Source organism: Ctenocephalides felis, unplaced genomic scaffold (genome assembly GCF_003426905.1).
Source record: "Ctenocephalides felis isolate EL2017-DRISC unplaced genomic scaffold, ASM342690v1 CF-g0.4_SCAFFOLD_01886, whole genome shotgun sequence".
NCBI classification, from domain to species: domain Eukaryota; kingdom Metazoa; phylum Arthropoda; class Insecta; order Siphonaptera; family Pulicidae; genus Ctenocephalides; species Ctenocephalides felis.
Window position 1 is genome coordinate 186,320,816 of NW_020538040.1, and position 17,433 is coordinate 186,338,248.

The 17,433-nt window shown below is 31.1% G+C and overlaps 1 protein-coding gene across 6 annotated transcripts in view; it reads right to left on the bottom strand.

Annotated features, from left to right (window-relative positions):
• Window positions 1-479: 479 nt before the first annotated feature.
• LOC113378628 overlaps window positions 480-17,433 on the bottom strand; it is a 76,039-nt gene continuing 59,085 nt past the window's right edge. For 4 of the 6 annotated variants that reach the window (XM_026619180.1, XM_026619179.1, XM_026619183.1 and 1 more), the window contains 13 exons: window positions 16,791-16,886; window positions 13,749-13,983; window positions 12,295-12,427; window positions 12,071-12,230; window positions 10,060-12,000; window positions 9,882-9,978; window positions 9,557-9,805; window positions 9,380-9,482; window positions 8,847-9,300; window positions 8,506-8,699; window positions 7,349-7,471; window positions 5,588-5,761; window positions 480-689 (listed from right to left, as the gene is read on the bottom strand). In XM_026619180.1, the coding sequence (XP_026474965.1) occupies window positions 506-689; window positions 5,588-5,761; window positions 7,349-7,471; window positions 8,506-8,699; window positions 8,847-9,300; window positions 9,380-9,482; window positions 9,557-9,805; window positions 9,882-9,978; window positions 10,060-12,000; window positions 12,071-12,230; window positions 12,295-12,427; window positions 13,749-13,983; window positions 16,791-16,886 (4,143 nt within the window). In that variant the 3' untranslated portion in view covers window positions 480-505. The remainder of the gene's footprint in view (window positions 690-5,587; window positions 5,762-7,348; window positions 7,472-8,505; window positions 8,700-8,846; window positions 9,301-9,379; window positions 9,483-9,556; window positions 9,806-9,881; window positions 9,979-10,059; window positions 12,001-12,070; window positions 12,231-12,294; window positions 12,428-13,748; window positions 13,984-16,790; window positions 16,887-17,433) is intronic. The other 2 variants (XM_026619182.1, XM_026619181.1) reach the window with 2 other exon arrangements.

Genomic DNA, 17,433 nt, shown 5'->3' on the forward strand with positions numbered 1-17,433 from the left:
GCTTTCAAAATAAATAAGATACATCTTATTAAATAAAACTGTGGTTAACAAAAATGATTTAAATAAAATTATTATATATAATTATTTTTGTAAAACTAATTTAAAAAATCCACAATTAAATTTTGATTATAGTTTTATTTTATTATGGCATACAATTTCATATAGCAGATAATTTATTAACACATTTTATTATAATAATGATATTCACTAGTCTCTATATAATAAATTTAATTAAATAACATAATTCATATAAAATGGTCTAGATACTTAACTATATGATGATATTTATAAATATATATTATATTACATATGTTTTACGCTAATGATAAAAACATTACAATACATGAGGAATTAATAATCAGTAATTCCGTATGAAGACGATTAAAGAAACGATAAAATTTTTGAAAAGGAACATTACCGTTTACTTAGTCAATAAATATGTCAATAGTGATTATGAAACAATATATATATTTGAGGGAAGATTTATATTAATTTAATTTACACACTATCTATGACTAGTATCTGATAAAATGATGACAGATGCCCTGGGTACGAGACCTTTCTGCTCTACCCGGCAGCAAAGCAACCATTTAGCGTCAACTTCCAGGATCAGTTGTAGGGTTTCGCCTTCGTTGAACGACAGATGACCAGCATCAGAAGTCATTCGGTGGCACGTTGTCTTGCAAGTCCTGGAAGTAAATGATAAATTCACTAAATATTTCATTAGTTGGCCAAATAACTATCCTAATTGTTAACTTCCCGAAGGAGAAATTTATGATATCGTCAGAAAATCCGATTTGATAATTGTATGTTTTAAGTCATTCTGAATCACGTGAGACCAAAATTGGAAAAAAGTATTCAACAGCAATCAGAACTACTTGTTCTTTAAGCTAATTGTTTTTGAAGGCTTAACCTAATATTGCACAAGACGGTGGCAACCCAGCGGTTAACCATCTCCTTTGTGGCGTGATTTTATTAGGTATATATGACCTAATGGCTAAGTTGGCTTTTTTCTCTTGAGATCATGTTTGAGATGCATGATCTCAAGTAAAAATCTGGTATCACACTGCTTAATAGCGAGCTGGCCGAGGTTGAGATTGAACCCGGGACTAGGTATTGTTTACAGGTTTTTAAGGAATGCTAGCATACGTTCTTTACCACTATCCCACGATGGGCTCATATAACAAATAATAAATAAATATTTTTTAGAATTATTTTGGATTACACGACTATTGGACAAAGTTAATTACGTAAGTTTGTGTATGTTGTTGTTGATTTAGAAATTAGCCATTGCAAAACCTATTTACATGATAAAGCAATAAACAATTCGGTAAGACGATTATAATATCCCACTTTGCCTCGGTCGCTTCACCTTTAAATATATTATCCCTATCCCTATATATTTTTGGTACAGTTCCTAAAAAATCGTCTTAACATTGTTCTATTGAATATATATTTGTACATTTTAATGGCCAGAAATTCCGCCAATAAATAATCTTAAATATCCGTAAATCCACTTGTTGTTAGATAAAAAATTAAAATGGATCACCTAATAGCCAAAACTAATCACATTACAAATATGTATTTTTTTTCCTTCCCATAGGGTAACTTATAGTAATCGCAAAAAAATATTTTTTTTTTGCATATATTCACGTTTTCAAAGGTTTCTGAACATTTTGGCATACCGCAGAAAAAATGGATGTATATATGTGTTCGTATGTATGTGCGGATACAATTTTTCGACCACGATTTTGAGAGCGCAGATCAACTAATTTAAAAGATGTAAAAAAACATTAGATTTCTATTGACTGGGAGACGTGCTGATTAGTTTTTGGCAAAGACAGGTCCGGCCGATACGGAAATACGAAGCAAAGAGTGCAGAAAATAGAAATCGAGTTTTTGAGTGAACGAAGTATCCCATTTGGATGATCCAAAAAACATTCGATTCTTAATGATGGGGAAAAGTGGTGATGAGATTTTGGCAAAGGCAGGTCGAGCCGTTTCGAAGATACGGAGCTAAATGTGCAAAAATGGCAGTTTTTGAGAGTACTAAGTATCCGATTTAAATGATTCAAAAACTTTCTGCTTGTGTTGACGAAACGATTGCTTTTGGGGAAAGATTTTTTTTTTTTTTTAATTTTCTAAAAAAATTATTTTGAATATCGAAAATGATTCGGATTTTAATTTTAATTCTAGCTAAAGTGGCTCGCCTGTAGGTAAGCGGTTAAGAGCGACGGGACTTGTTTCAGAGGTCCCGGGTTCGATACTGTTGTCAGGCAGCAGTGACAACGATTTTCACTTGGAAATATAGATAGCAATATGTTTCCAAGTGAAAATAGCCCTTGTCCGGAATTGCTGCACCAATAAAAAGTCAGCCCTATTGGATTAATTCTAATAATAAAAATCATCAAATATGGATGGATTAACCATTGGGTTACCATCTAAAAAGACGAAGTAAGGAGAAGTTTCAGCCAACAGCTCATGGGACGTAAGGTTCTGATTGCTGTTAAAAATATGAAAAAAAAATTCTAGCTAACGTTCTAAAGCTCACTTATCATATACGCCAAATAAATAATTTTAATATTGCAATTCAGTTTATATAATTCCTATAAATATTAGACAATGTCGTTTATTTACTTTTCTGTAATCATATATGAACGTCGTCATTCAATTCAAAAGCTCTTAATTCTTATAAAAATTCTCATAAGAATAATAAAGGATACAGTATTTATAATAATCTATTTGAAAACATTTAATAATCTTAGAATATTTCGTTACTGTACGGAAAGTTTCAGCAATTTGTCTTAAGGCACGATGCCATACACCACTAGTTTTTATTATAAATAAGTTTTGTTCTTTCTGCAATTCATAGAATACCAATTTTATTTTTCATTATATGTACTCAATAACAATCAGAGTACAAAATATTATATAAGTTATCGGGATATAATTTATTTAGGATACAGTATTACTCCAAAAATCTATATTAGTTGGTCCAAAGATCGGCAGACTATATTAAAATTTAAAGTCCATAGGCCATAATTGTTATAAATAAATAGAATAAAAAATGTATATTTGAACCAATTTGTCTATAATTGTAATATTTATTCTTATAGAAGTTCTTGTTATTCGTTGTTCCAAAGATCGACAGACTATATGAAAATTTAAGTTCCAAAAAATGTATATTCAAACCAATTTGTCTATAATTGCAAAATTTATACTGAAATGTAATATTTGTTCTTATAAAAGTTCTTGTTTTACGAATAAAAACGTTAACACCCGATGACTCATCCCGAATGTTTTGATAATCGTATTTCGTCTTCAGTATCTGTCCGGTCGCGCCGCCGGTAAGACGTACAAGAATTTGAGGCCTCGTGTTTCCGAAAAATTGTGCAATATCGAATTGTACAACTAAGGCCTGTGTTTTGTGTATCGGAATTTATTTCAGTAATGTGTGATTTTAATTTTTATATACGTATTTATTAAATAGTGCTTAGAAACTATTGGTTGTTTTGTGCCGGTTGTGTTTGCACGTGTTTTGCTGAAGCCATCCATCACCATCTTGAGCACGAGGGACGCCATCGGTAAGTAGTAGGTTTTAGACATTTTCGTCATGTCAAAATTTGCACGTGGTCGCATATATTTGATCATCATGGAATTTGCTAATATTAATCAAGACTTATTAATTATACTATTAGTAATTAATTGACCAAATGTGCTGGATAATTGGAAATTACTTATTAATTAATCCTTAACACTCGTTAGAAAATTTTCGACGTCGTCGTAGCTGATCGACTGCTTTCGGTAAAATTTTTGCATCGCCTTCGTATAACAAAAAAAACGAGATAAAATATATTAAAATTCTTTTTGAAAGAATAGACTAAATAAAAACTGTCAACCCTCTTGTAACACGGTACTCCTATAACACGGGTTTTGTTCAACAGGCCATAAGTTCCTTTCGAACCATACTAAATAAAGACTGACCTATAGTCAACCCTCTTATAACACGGTACTCCTATAAAACGGTTTTTGTTCAACAGGCCATAAGTTCCTTTCGAACCATACTAAATAAAGACTGACCTATAGTCAACCCTCTTATAACACGGTACTCCTATAACACGGTTTTTGTTCAACAGGCCATAAGTTTCCTTTTGAACTATGGATGACTTTAGTAACTAGGTATTGTAAAAGGTTTTAATATAAATTTTATTATCGACTATTATGTGTTTTTACAATATATTTATATAAACATGCCAGTTTATATCATAGCCATATAAGACATTGGTTTTAGTAGTATCGGAGCACGGGATTTTCTAAAAAAAAAAGTTCTCTGTTTGCAAATTGTTTTGTTCGATAACATTTTTTTAGTTTAGCTTTTGTTTCATTTCTTTTATCAAATGCTTATTATCCTTATAATCATAATAAACTCTTCAATTCAATGAAAAATAATTTCATTCTTTATTTTTTATATACAGAAAAATCTCACTAATCGAACATTTCGATAGACCAAGACCTCTACTAATCCAACACTCTCAAGCCCTAAGTGCAAGACTTTTTTTGGCAACTTTTCCAATATTTCCAATATCATATATTAAAAACTATAACTTCTACACAATAATCCAGTAATCCAAACATTCCAGTAAACCGACACCCTCTGGTTTTTAATAGTATCGGGTTAGTGAGATTTTGAGTACATATATAAACTCTTCAATTCAATTAAGATAATTTATAACTTATCGTATCTTTTGTATTTATTGGTCACCATATAACGCGGTACAAATGCTGTGATTTGTATGAACTTTCTTATAGCATGGTTTCCATATAAAGCATATTTTTTGAAGCGTTATAGTTAAAATGCATATATGATATCGAGTAAAATTGAAATTAAAATAGTCTCTCGGGGCATTTCTGTAATATGAATACATTCATATTACTATTACATACATATTTTATATAATACCATAAAATAATGGTCAACCACTGGGTTGCCTTCTAGAAATACTTGGTTAAGGAATGAACATCACAATAGCTTATAGAACACATAGTTTTTGTGGCATCAGGGTATTTCTGTAATATGTATTCACTTCGCTATTAAAAATATATTTCATATAATACCATAAAATGATGGTCAACCACTGGGTGGCCTTCAAGAAATACTTGGTTAAGGAATGAACATCACAATAGCTTATAGAGCACGTAGTTCTTGTGGCATTGAGCTATTTTTGTAATACATATTCACTTTGCTATTACAAATATATTTCATATAATACCATAAGAGAATGGTCAACCAAGGGGGTGCCTTTAAGAAATACTTGGTTAAGGAATGAACATCGCACTAGCTTATAAAACACATAGTTTTTGTGGCATCGGGGTATTTCTGTAATATACATTCACTTCTCTTACACAAATATATTTCATAAAATCTCATAAGGTAATCGTAAACCAAGTGGTTGCTTTCTAGAAACACTAGGTCAAGGAATAAACATCACATCACAACATCTTATAGAACACATAGTTCTCGTAGCTAATCAAATATAAATAACAATATACACAGATCTATCATTTCTTCCATCTATCATTCACTTACCTATTTTTCTTATTAGTTTTGGTTTTATTTGACCTAAGCTGAGAACTCGAAGCAGTCCGCCTTGATATTGATGGCTTTGAAATATCCTTCAATTCATTATTCGAAGATTTGTATGGCAAACTTGTTGGGCGAACTGAATGCTTCGGTTCAACTTTCATATCAACTCTGCTTGTCCTGAAAAAAAATTATACACACTATATAAAAATATGGCATTGAGTAAAGTTTAGTAGTATTACTCTGACTTCAAATAAAAATACAATTTTGAGTAAAAATAGGATCCTGTAATGATATAACACAAAACAAGTAATTGTCCTTTAATATAATATGGTGCATCCTCATGGGGTATCATATAGATTTATTGAGTTTATTTAAATATTAAAATTTCCATGTAGTAAAAAAATTAACCATTTGAATGTGAATTTGTCCTTTACGTAACAATCTGGAGTCTCGTTTGGTAAAACTATTTTAACTGGCAAGATGCAGAATGTAGTGTTTCCTAACATTTATTTGTGTTATAACGATTTATATTTATGAAAAGAAATCAATTGATAATGGAATAATTATGGCATACCAAAAAGAGTTTCTGCACTACTCAAATATTATTTTATTAACTTCCCGTAGGGTAAGTTATTGTAATGGGCCGAAAATCGGAATTAAAAATTTTTACATTGCTCGACGTTTTGAAGGTTTCTGAACGTTTTGGCATACCTCAGAAAAAATGGATGTGTGTGTGTGTGTGTATGTATGTGTGGATACAAATTTCCAGTCACGTTTTAGGGCGCACGGATCAACCGATTTGAATGGTTCAAAAAACATTCGATTCCTATTGATAGGGAAAAGAGCTGATTAGTTTTTGGCAAAGGCAGGTCCAGCCGTTTCGAAGATACGGAGCAAAGAGTGCAGAAAATAGAAATCGAATTTTTGAGAGAACGGAGTATCCGATTTGAATGATCTAAAAAACATTCAATTAGTAATGATTGGGAGAAGTGTTTATTAGTTTTTGGCAAAGGCAGGCCCAGTTATTTTGAAGATACGGAGCTAAATATGTAAAAAATAGCAGTTTTTGAGAGAACTAAGCGTCCGATTTAAATGATTCAAAGAACTTTCTGCTTGTCTTAACAAAATAATTGATTTTGGAAAAAAAAATTTGTTCCAATTTTTTTTTTTTTTTTTTAGTTTTTTTAATATCGAACATATTTCAGATTTTATTTTATTATTTTATATTAGACAATGATACAATATTTATAATAATTTATTTGAAAACATTCAGTATTCAACGGGAAGTTCCAGCAATTTGCCTTAAGGCACGATGCCATAATAGCCTCAAGACAGAATTCCACTTACAGCTAGTTTTGTCTAGTTTTGTTTAATTTGAGTTCAGATTACTTATTTTATCAAATTTCTTTAATTTAATCATTTTTATCACCATAACAATAATATTTTGAATTATACAGCGGCCATTTTTAAAACAATGTCAATACAATTGCCATCTTTAAAAAAAGCCCAAAATTATTGTTTTACTCAGTTTTGTTTCTATATAAGACTCAATATTTTATTTAGTAGATCAAATTTTTACATTTTACACCATAAATAAAATTCATAATTTAGATAATGCAAAGATAAATCTAGATAAATCACTGTTATCACCATAACAAAAAAAAAAAAATTCAGCAGTCATTTCTTAAACAATGACATTCCACTTAGATAAAAAAAAAACAAAATAATACTCAAAAATTCCTTTATATTGATTTTATATCTCACCTGCTGTTTGCTGTATTTGGTCTAGTCGTAACAACTGGTTTGGCTACCACGCTTCCCGGTTTCTTTGAAGCAATTCCGTTAGTTGTTCCGCTTGGACTCTTTCTGATGGGAACTGGTATCGACCTGGTTAGGAAATCAACATTTAGTTGTAGTAAAATATCAATTGAAAATGTAGATGAAAATAGCCCTTCTCCCCTTGAAAATATGGTTGGTAGTATACTTCCAAATGAAAAAAGCCTTTCTCCCCTCAAAAATATAGGTGAAAATATGCTTTCAAGTGAAAATAATTCTTCTCCCATTGAAAATATAGATGGAAATGTGCTTTCAAGTGAAAATAGGCCTTATTTCCTTAAAAATATAAATGGAAATATGCTTCCAAGTGAAAATAGCTCTTCTACCCTTGAAAATATAGATGGAAGTATGCTTCCAAGTCAAAATAGCCATTCTCCACATGAAAATGTAGATGTAGATATGTTTCCAAGTAAAAATAGCCCTTTTCCCCATGAAAATATAGATGTAAATATGCTTACAAGTAAAAATAGCACTTTACCATTTGAAAATATAGATTGAAATATGCTTCCAAGGAAAAATAGCCCTACTCGTTTGAAAATATAGATGAAAATATGCTTCCAAGTGAAAATAGCCCTTCTCCCTTTGAAAATATAGATGGAAATATGCTTCCAAGTGAAAATAGCCCTTCCCCCTTTGAAAATATAGATGTAAATATGTTTTCAAGTGAAAACAATCCTTTAGCTTTTAAAAATGAAGATGGAAATATGTTTCCAAGTCAAAATAGACCTTTCCCCTTTGGAAATATGCTTCCAAGTGAAAATAGCCCTTCTCCTTTTGAAAATATAGATGGAAATATGCTCTCAAGTAACAATAGCCTTTCCCAGACATTGGTGCATTAAATTAGTTTTACAGAAATTCTAATAAAAACTTCTCTCAAATAGAGGTTAGCTAAAGCTATAGAAATTACATATTTAAGAAGTATTATCTCGACAGCTCATAGGCCTCTTTAAGTTTAATTGCTTTTCAAAATAATTTGCTATTGCATTAAAACAAGCCAGATTTATTCAACTTATATAATACCAAAATATTTGTTCTTCAATTACAAATTCCTTGCATTACAAAATAATTCATAATAAGTCCTTTACCTCTTGGGCTTCTGAATAGAAGGTGAAATAGCATTGGATTCTGGTTTAATCGGTGAAGTCACTGGCCTGGGGATCTTAGATTTCGTGTGCACTGCAGGGGGTTGAGTATTAACTTGCTCGTGCCCTGCCATTGCTTCCCATTTCTGCTGTAAGGTACGGAATTTCACACCTTTATTATCATTTTCTTCCGACGTCTAGAAAGTGTGACAAAAAACTATGTAATTTTGAATGTTTTTCCAATATTTTGGTAATAAAAATTAAACAAGATGACACTGATTCTTTGAAATAAAATATGATAAAAGATATTTTTATATGATGAACCTGAGACCGATTCTACTCACATTTTCTTTAACTGTGTTATCATTCTCCAAGCTATCACAATATTCAACATCGCTTATCAAATGATCGTATGCATTATGCTTAAAATAGCTTGGTGGAACATCAGACCAACGTTTCCTTGAGTTATCCTCATGTTCCATTATAAAACTTGTATCGATGGTACTCATGGGCCTCTGTAAGGATAGTCTTTCTGGAACGCGCCTCGTTTCATTCTCTAAGTCTTCTAATAATTTCTTGTCAGCTGTTTTCATTCTATTTGTATTATGGACCAAAGCTTGTAGGTTGAATGGTAGGATAGATAATGGTTCTAATGATGCCAATAAGGTGTCAAATAATGATCGATGAGAATTTCCACCAGCGGAGTCTAATAACATGAAAGAATGTTCTGAATAATGCTTCTTTAACACAGATTCGCGAGTCTTGATGTAGGCTACCCATCCATCCAGGGAGTGCACACTAAAGATATAATAAATTGATTATAAACCATATTTCTTTTAAATTTCAATGTTTTTAAATTTGTAGTTTAATAACTCACTTTAATAATCCAAAAACAAATGCATTAAATTTATCCAGAATGTCTGTGATGCCACTAACGTTTATTGCCATAACAAGCTCACTCAAAGATTGTGTTACTGGACCTAGAATTAAATAATATGTCTTGATATTCTCTGTAATTAGGTAGAACTATTTCTTATTCCTAAGTTCTAATTACCTAATTGTGCTGATGCCTCCACAACATGCCAAACAGTATTGCTCACATTTCCAAAAGAAGTTTCAATATTAGGTTTCAGTCCGTCAGAAAACAATGCAAACAAAGCTGGACAAAATGTCAGGAGAATTAAATTTCTGCAAGCCGGTGTAAGAGATGAATCACCCAAAACTTTTAACTCGGTTTCATTTGTAGCAGTTGAAAAGTGTTGTATTATTTTTTCCACTGCATTTGTCACAGTCGACACTAGCACTGGAAAATGATAATGGAATAAATTCAGATATATTTTTTTACAAATGCATTTATAGATTTATTCATCATTTCTTACCAAGCTTTTTGTTGATTCCTGATAACGGTTTTTCTGATTGATTATCGGCTGGTGCATTTGTGTCCTTATTACCACTTACGACACGTCCATTCTTAGCCTGAAATTAAAATCAACATTATAATTGAATTATATTCAATATAATTTTATATTTTTTTTCAAATATAATTTCAATACTTACATAAGATAAGCGATTAACAATTGCAGAAACATTTGGTGAATTGGGAGGCGTTTCAAGATGACTGCCTTTAATTTGATTTACAGTCAAATCATTCGATTTCAAATGAGCAAACGTTTTCTTGGTTAAATTATTCAGATCGTTTTCAGCATTATTAGTTTTCAGTTCCACTGAATCATCTTTGTAGCACTCATTTTTATTGTTCATTGCGAGGTATTGCAGATAATTGAGACTTTCAGCATACTTTTTCTGTCTCCTCGCATTTGTGATAATTGAGTTATTGCATTTCGATTCTTTGGTATTTTCTTGATACTGTTTGAGCAGCTGGTATGGATCATCCAATGAAATTCTTTTGGACGCCTTATCCATATTGCTGCATTCTATATTGTCCGGTATAACGTCACAAGCACTAAATCTTTTTTGAATTATTGATGGGTATTTGGTATTACTAGAAGTGCGGTTTAGACCCCTTGGTAAAGGTGGCCTGGGAGGAGAAGCTTCTGATATATCAGGCATGTTTTCATGTATCCCTGATATATGTCTGTGATGCTCGTGCATTGCTTCGGTGCTAGAATTATCATAGTGATAAGCAAATGATGGGTTGACATTAGTATTACAGGAAGGACTATTTTGTGAAGATGAATCTGTTAAGATAGTGGATGATCCTCTGTATCCAGATGAAGGTTGAGTAGCAGTACTAGAACTAGAAGATACATTTGTAATGTGATTTCCCGTTAAAACATTTCCATCGCAGCTCAAAGGCCTCTGTTTGTGCCTTGCAGGGGGTGATACACAAAACAACGGTTTTTCTTCAGCCTTTAGGAAATCTTCTTTCTTGTCCTTCATGTGTTCTGATAATTCCGGGATGTCAACTAAAATTTTCCGGTATTCACAAGGCAAGAGCATGGTTAGGGAATCCCAATCCCTTATATGTCCAAAGCCTGTTTTACGAAGAGCCTCAACATCATTGCAGGATAGTGGCCGACGGTGTGCAAAACTTACATTTTTGTCAGCCTGACTGAACTTTTTGTATTTCAATGGGTATAGCAGCATTTTGCTACAATCACTGTTCGTATGCAGGAAGTTCAAGTTGGGCAACGTGTAGCTGGGATAAATTACGTATATCGGTATCTGCTTGTCGTTGTTTTTGAGTTTAGACAAGAACGATGGCTCAATCACTTTCATAAAATCACTTATTTGACTAGATTTATCACAATGTCTACGTAACGAATTCGCTAGAAAAGAAGTTTGTACACTACAATCTATGGCCGCCGCCGCTTGACAATGGGTCCTATTCGTAATTTTCGACAAACAGTTGATTTGCGGAATTTTGGTATTCTGCGTACCTTCTGATGAGCTGCAGCTCAACACACTAACACTGCCGTTGGAGGAAACACTGCCACTCGCATTGTACAATCTCCCAAAACGGTTTTTATGATTATTACAAACTATGTGCTCGAAACTATTGTTATTATTCACATTAAACAAGTGTTTGGATTCTTTACAATTGGTTTGAGTTAGATTATTCTCGTTGAAAATTGATTTCACCGCCGTATTCTTGCTCAAAGTTTTCAGTTCTGTATCCCCTACATTGTTGGTATTGTTTTGGATCGAGATCAATCTATTGTTAGTATTCAAAATTTTAACATCTGGTGAATTCTGCCTGTAAGCATTCTCATTGGCATAGGATTCGCCGCTGTCGCCTTCTGAATTGCTCGCTCCCCAACATTCTGAAGATTGGTCCATGCAGATGCTCATGCGTTCGTTGCTGATACTCCTTTGTTTCATAAACAGTTGAACCAGGTTAAAATAATGATTCGGTTTGTTCAAGACATTTTGTCCACCTCCCGTTGTGTTATTCGAACCGCCCATGTCGGAAGAAAGTGATCCAGAAGCGTTGAATAATTTTGAATCGCGAGTGTGTAGTGGCAATTTCGAATTTAACTGAAAAATTTTAAATTTATAACAAAACCATTTGAAAATAATAATTTTCATTCAAAACTATTATTCTTACAAATAGGTTCCTAGCCTTGGCTATATTTCTTCGCGAACGCTTCCTCACAATGGAACTGCAACCGCCCTCAGTTAAATTTGGCATACTCCGACTTTTATGTACATTTATCATGCTATGATTATTTCCCAATGACGTATCGTCACAAGACATATTGTGATGTCTAGAAATATAATATTTTATTACAGCATTTTAATAAAAAATAATATTTTTATAAAGAAAATTACCTCAAAAGCAGCATCTCACTGGATCGCTTTTTCAGTTGACTCCAGGTGGTGTAGCCCAATTCCGAACCCATTGAGGAGCATACAGAATTTGTTGTCTTGCTTACGTTCTGTTTCTTCACCGAATTTTCTTTTTCTGAAATAGGAAAGATATTGTTATTCTTATATATGGTAAAACATGAACTTCAGAAAATTATTGAAACACATTTTTTGGCGAGTTATCATTACATCCGACAATTTATCGTTTGCTCGAAGAGTAAGAGTAAATATTTGAATAAGAATGATAATTTGAATGGTAGTCAATATTGTGAAAGCAGATAATAATCTATACACAGTGACATGAAATCATTAGCACGATTAAAAAAGATGGAGAAATACATTTTAATGAAATCTAAATAATGATTTATTGGCATCAATAGATGAAAATCATGAGTTGAGTTTTATCTTTTGTACTACTTGATTGATTTAATTTTGCAGATGTATTTCTCACTGGATTTTTAAGTTAGTTATTAATACTTATTAGTTTTTTTTCAAAAATGTTCTTTGCGTACAATTAGGCGTATAGTCGTACCACCTATACTCTTAGTCATACTAAACTACTACATAAGTCTGTGATCAGTTTTCTCCAAGATGAACAAAATTATGAACATAGATAAAAGAAGAGTATGATTATGAAATTTATGATTATGAAATTTATGATTATGAATTTATGATTATGATTATGAAGATTATGATTATGAAAATAATACTCAAAATTAAATAATCCCAAAAAGCTACGAATATGCTTATAAAATTATTAATTTTGGGTTTTAAAAAATTGGCAATGGAATTGTTCATGAAGATGAAGCCATTATAGATTACATCCATTTGGTGATTTATCTTTTGAACAAAAATTGTTGAATATTATATTGAAGCATTATTTGTATTGTATTGAACCATTATTTCTCTTCTTATTAAATTGGTACGAGTAAAAAAAAATTGTGCAGGTACCATTTAAGCAACAAGGCCTTGGCAGTTGCAAATTAAAACTACTGACATAACCTAAAAAAATACTATTTAAATATGCCGGAACGATTGCCAAATAAGCCATATAAATGAACTTTAGCAAGGAAAGAAGTTACAATAATCCATTATAATTGTCGCACATAATGTTCAAGCATCAATACACAATGAGTTACTGAATCAAAAATCTAAACACAAAAACCGTTTAGGTTCTTTTTGGCGAACCAAAAAATTGCGTAACATTTTTTTTATTTTAATTATATTTTTAACAGCAATCAGAATTTTACGTCCTATGAGCTGTTGGGCTGAAACTTCACCTTACTTCGAATTTTTAGGTGGTAACCCAATGGTTACTTAATCCATCCATATTTGATGATTTTTGTTATTAGAATTAATCTAATAGGGCTGACTTTTTTATGCATAACAAATAAAAATTTTCCAATATTTCCACTTACCCAATTCGGAATATTCGCTCTCCTCCGAATACATGGTCATGCTGCCTTCAAATGCGATGGTGTAGTTATTCTTATTGGCCTGACAAGTCAATATCAGATCCTGCTCGGAAAGCATGTCCAGGGAATCCACGCTGAAGTTGACGTCCAGTATCGGCGTCTCTTTGACGGGCGAGAACAGAAGCTCCGACTTGGTGATGGACATGTTATCTCGTACCGATGCCGAAAGATCATCGCACTGAAAGTGTCACACATTCATTTGCATAAGCCGATAATAATTGAATTATAATGAATTGAAGATTAAATGTTGGACGAGTAACGTAAGATTAGTGATAAGATGTACATGTTTGCCAACAAAAAAAATATTTTAATTTTTTTTTGTATAAAAATAAAAATTGGGTATGAGGACACTATGAACAATCGCAAGATAATTCATTATGGCCTGCATTTTAAAACATCAGTTTTCTTCTATTTTTTTCAACTTGAAGTTTATTCTTGCGAAAAAATCCGTTTTGCTAATTATGTTTTCTCGACGTTCGAAGTCATTCTGAATCGAGTTAGACCAAATTTGAAACAAGTATGTTTGTGTGTATGTGTATGTGAACCGATTTTTGCTAATTATGTTTCCTCGACATTCAAAGTCATTCTGAATAGAATTAGACCAAACTTGGAAAAAGCATGTTTGTGTGTATGTGTACGTGAACCGATTTTTGCTAATTATGTTCCCTCGACGTTCCGAATCATTCTGAATCGAATTAGACCAAATTTGGAAAAAGTATGTGTGTATGTATGTGAACCGATTCTTCGTAAATGTTAAACAATTTTTTTTACGACTTCAATGAAACTTTGTATAACGATAGATTATGTAGTATGAAATAGCATACTACAATATTATAGGCCTACGATAAGCGGTTGAATTATAAAAAATTCTAAGTTTAGATTTTTGCCGAAGCATCTGTGTTAGTACTCCTTGGCGTTTCGTAGGTACTACTGATTACAGTTGATGTCCACACTCAAATAAAATACTTTTTTAAACGTAAAATGGATGAATTGGAATGTGTTAAACAATTTAATTTATTTTATACAATTACAGATATATATTATTAGTATGTTTAAAAAAACATCATTTGAAAATCGCATTGATAAAATTTTAAGTAAAAGTGAAAATTTTATTCAACTTAAAAAGTTGAATGAATAGAATCTTAATTCTTGTTAAGTTTATTATGCATACGTATCGGAAGTTTATGCAACTTGTATTAAGGCAAAATGCTACTTACAACTAGTTTTTTTTATTAAAACTTACATATGTTCTTGAAAATGTTGGACGATAATATTCTAAATTGTATAAAAATCTCCTACATTGCCAGTGAATGTGGTAAACCGTTGGAATATTCTAAACGACTGAAAATGTAGAAAGATTGTCCTAAAAATGTTTGTAAATTATCTTAAATGATGTAAATTATCTTTTGCATATTGTCAGAAAATGTTGTAAATTGTCTACCAAAGTTGGAGGTTGTCTGAAAATTCCGTAAATTATTTTAAAAAATATGTAGATCATCAGAAAATGTTGTAATTTTTGAAAACATTGGAAATTCTCTATATTGTAAAATAAATTATGATGCAAATTGTATGAAAGTATTGTAAATTAGTAAATATTGTAAATTTTTGAAAAGGTAACACTTCAAAGACCATAATATATATAATAATATCAGAAAAATTTTCACGAGCGCCATGGTGGAAACTTTATTAGATAATTCAGTTAAAAATGATCAAGGAAACTTATGTATCAATGAATTTTTTCGCCAAAATTCTTGGAAACACTATTCGAACTTTTTTTGATTGACGTGGCCTTCTACCGGCTAAGGTAAAACTTCTTAGCGTCAGTCACATATAACTGACATGGCGTATAACGTGTTTTTCTTCAAAGGCAAAAATGACGAATTTTTTAATCTATATGTTTGGAATCAATAAATTATTTGTCGTCAGTACATAGTTAGTAGAACATTAAAGTTAAAATAAATGTGATCCATAAAAATGAAACATCGTGGGCATCTAGATTGACATCATACGTTCAAGAAAAAAAGCGATGACATAATTTTAATTGATATATATATATATATATATATATATATATATATGTATATATATATATAATGTATATGCAGAAAAAACACGATCTATCGAGTTCCATTTCCTAAACAGTGTTATTTTTTCTTCCAAGTTCACATTAGCATAATTTAATTATGTCGCAGTAATATTTGCATATGACTTGAAAATATGTAAATCGCAGCAAAAAAGTTTATCTTCAATATTCGCATATTAATCATTGCCACTTTCTCGTCACACATCTTAAATTAAAAAATAACTTATGTTTAAAAAAATAACTCAGAATTCTTCATTTATCAATTTTTTTTTATAATTAATTAAGCGTGATATGGAACGCACATTTGCATAATTTTATTATTAATCAAAGTCTTTTAAATGTGTTATGTTTCAGAATGTTATTCATATGTCATCGAACGATTTGGAAATTTTTAATAGACTTTTTATAAGCAACTCAATTATGTAAATTAAAATTTATAAATCCTAAATGCATATAATGATGCATTGATTTCGTTATATAACTTAGGTTCCTGTAAATTAGTCTTCGCTGATATTCAAAAAATATATAAATTTTAGAATTCATTAGTAATAATTTTTATAAATATAGTAGGTCGAATGATTATAAAAATCAATAATTAGTTTAACTATAGTTAGAAATTTAAATTTATTTTACGGCATACCAAAAAACAATTTTTATTAACTAATAAAATTATCATTTTACAGTTTAAATATACTTTTACTTCACTCTACAGTTTCAATTATTTTTATCAATAAATTAAAATAAACTATTTCATAATAGAACAATGTGCTATTCAATGATTCAATGTACATAACCAGAGTACTGTGAATGTTTTTTGTCTTACAAAATGTTACCCAAGAGAAAGTGTTACCGATAGTGATTGCAAAATTTTATTCGTTTTTTATGGATAAAAAAATCATTACCTGTGAATTACTTCTGGCGCCTATAGAAACATCCAGGTCTATTTTATCCAGGGTTGATCCGGTAATACTGGCAAACATTTCTCCTCTTCTCTCCGGCTAGAATAATCAAATTTTTTAAATTAATCGAAATAAAAAATAATTATCCATGGCAAGGTAAATTCATAACATAAATATACATAACTGTTTTTAATTTTACGTTATTATTATATGGGCGGGGCACAAAGGTCCAATTTTACTTTCAGTAATTATACTACATGACTACACATAACATACATGTATATCAAATAACAATCATCGAACTATGTTCGGTAAAATTACCTGTTAACTCCTAATTATAGAAAAAAAAAATTCCTCATTAGTCTGTTTTTGCTTCATAGGCGAGGTAAGAAAACAGTCAGGTGGAAAACAGATCTAACGTCGTTTTTTTCTTAATTTTAAGAGTATCTTACAAAGTACAAATTTTATGGGAGCATTCTTATAAAGACCTTTTTGTTTATAACTTTGCTCTAGTATTTCGGAAAAATATTTGTTAGTAGATTCCGAATAAGTAAATTAACCCTTCCAACTCGGATGCCACCGCTCCGACGGCAAAATTCATATAAATCTCGGAATTCGCGAGTGGAAAGTGTTAACATAATTTTAT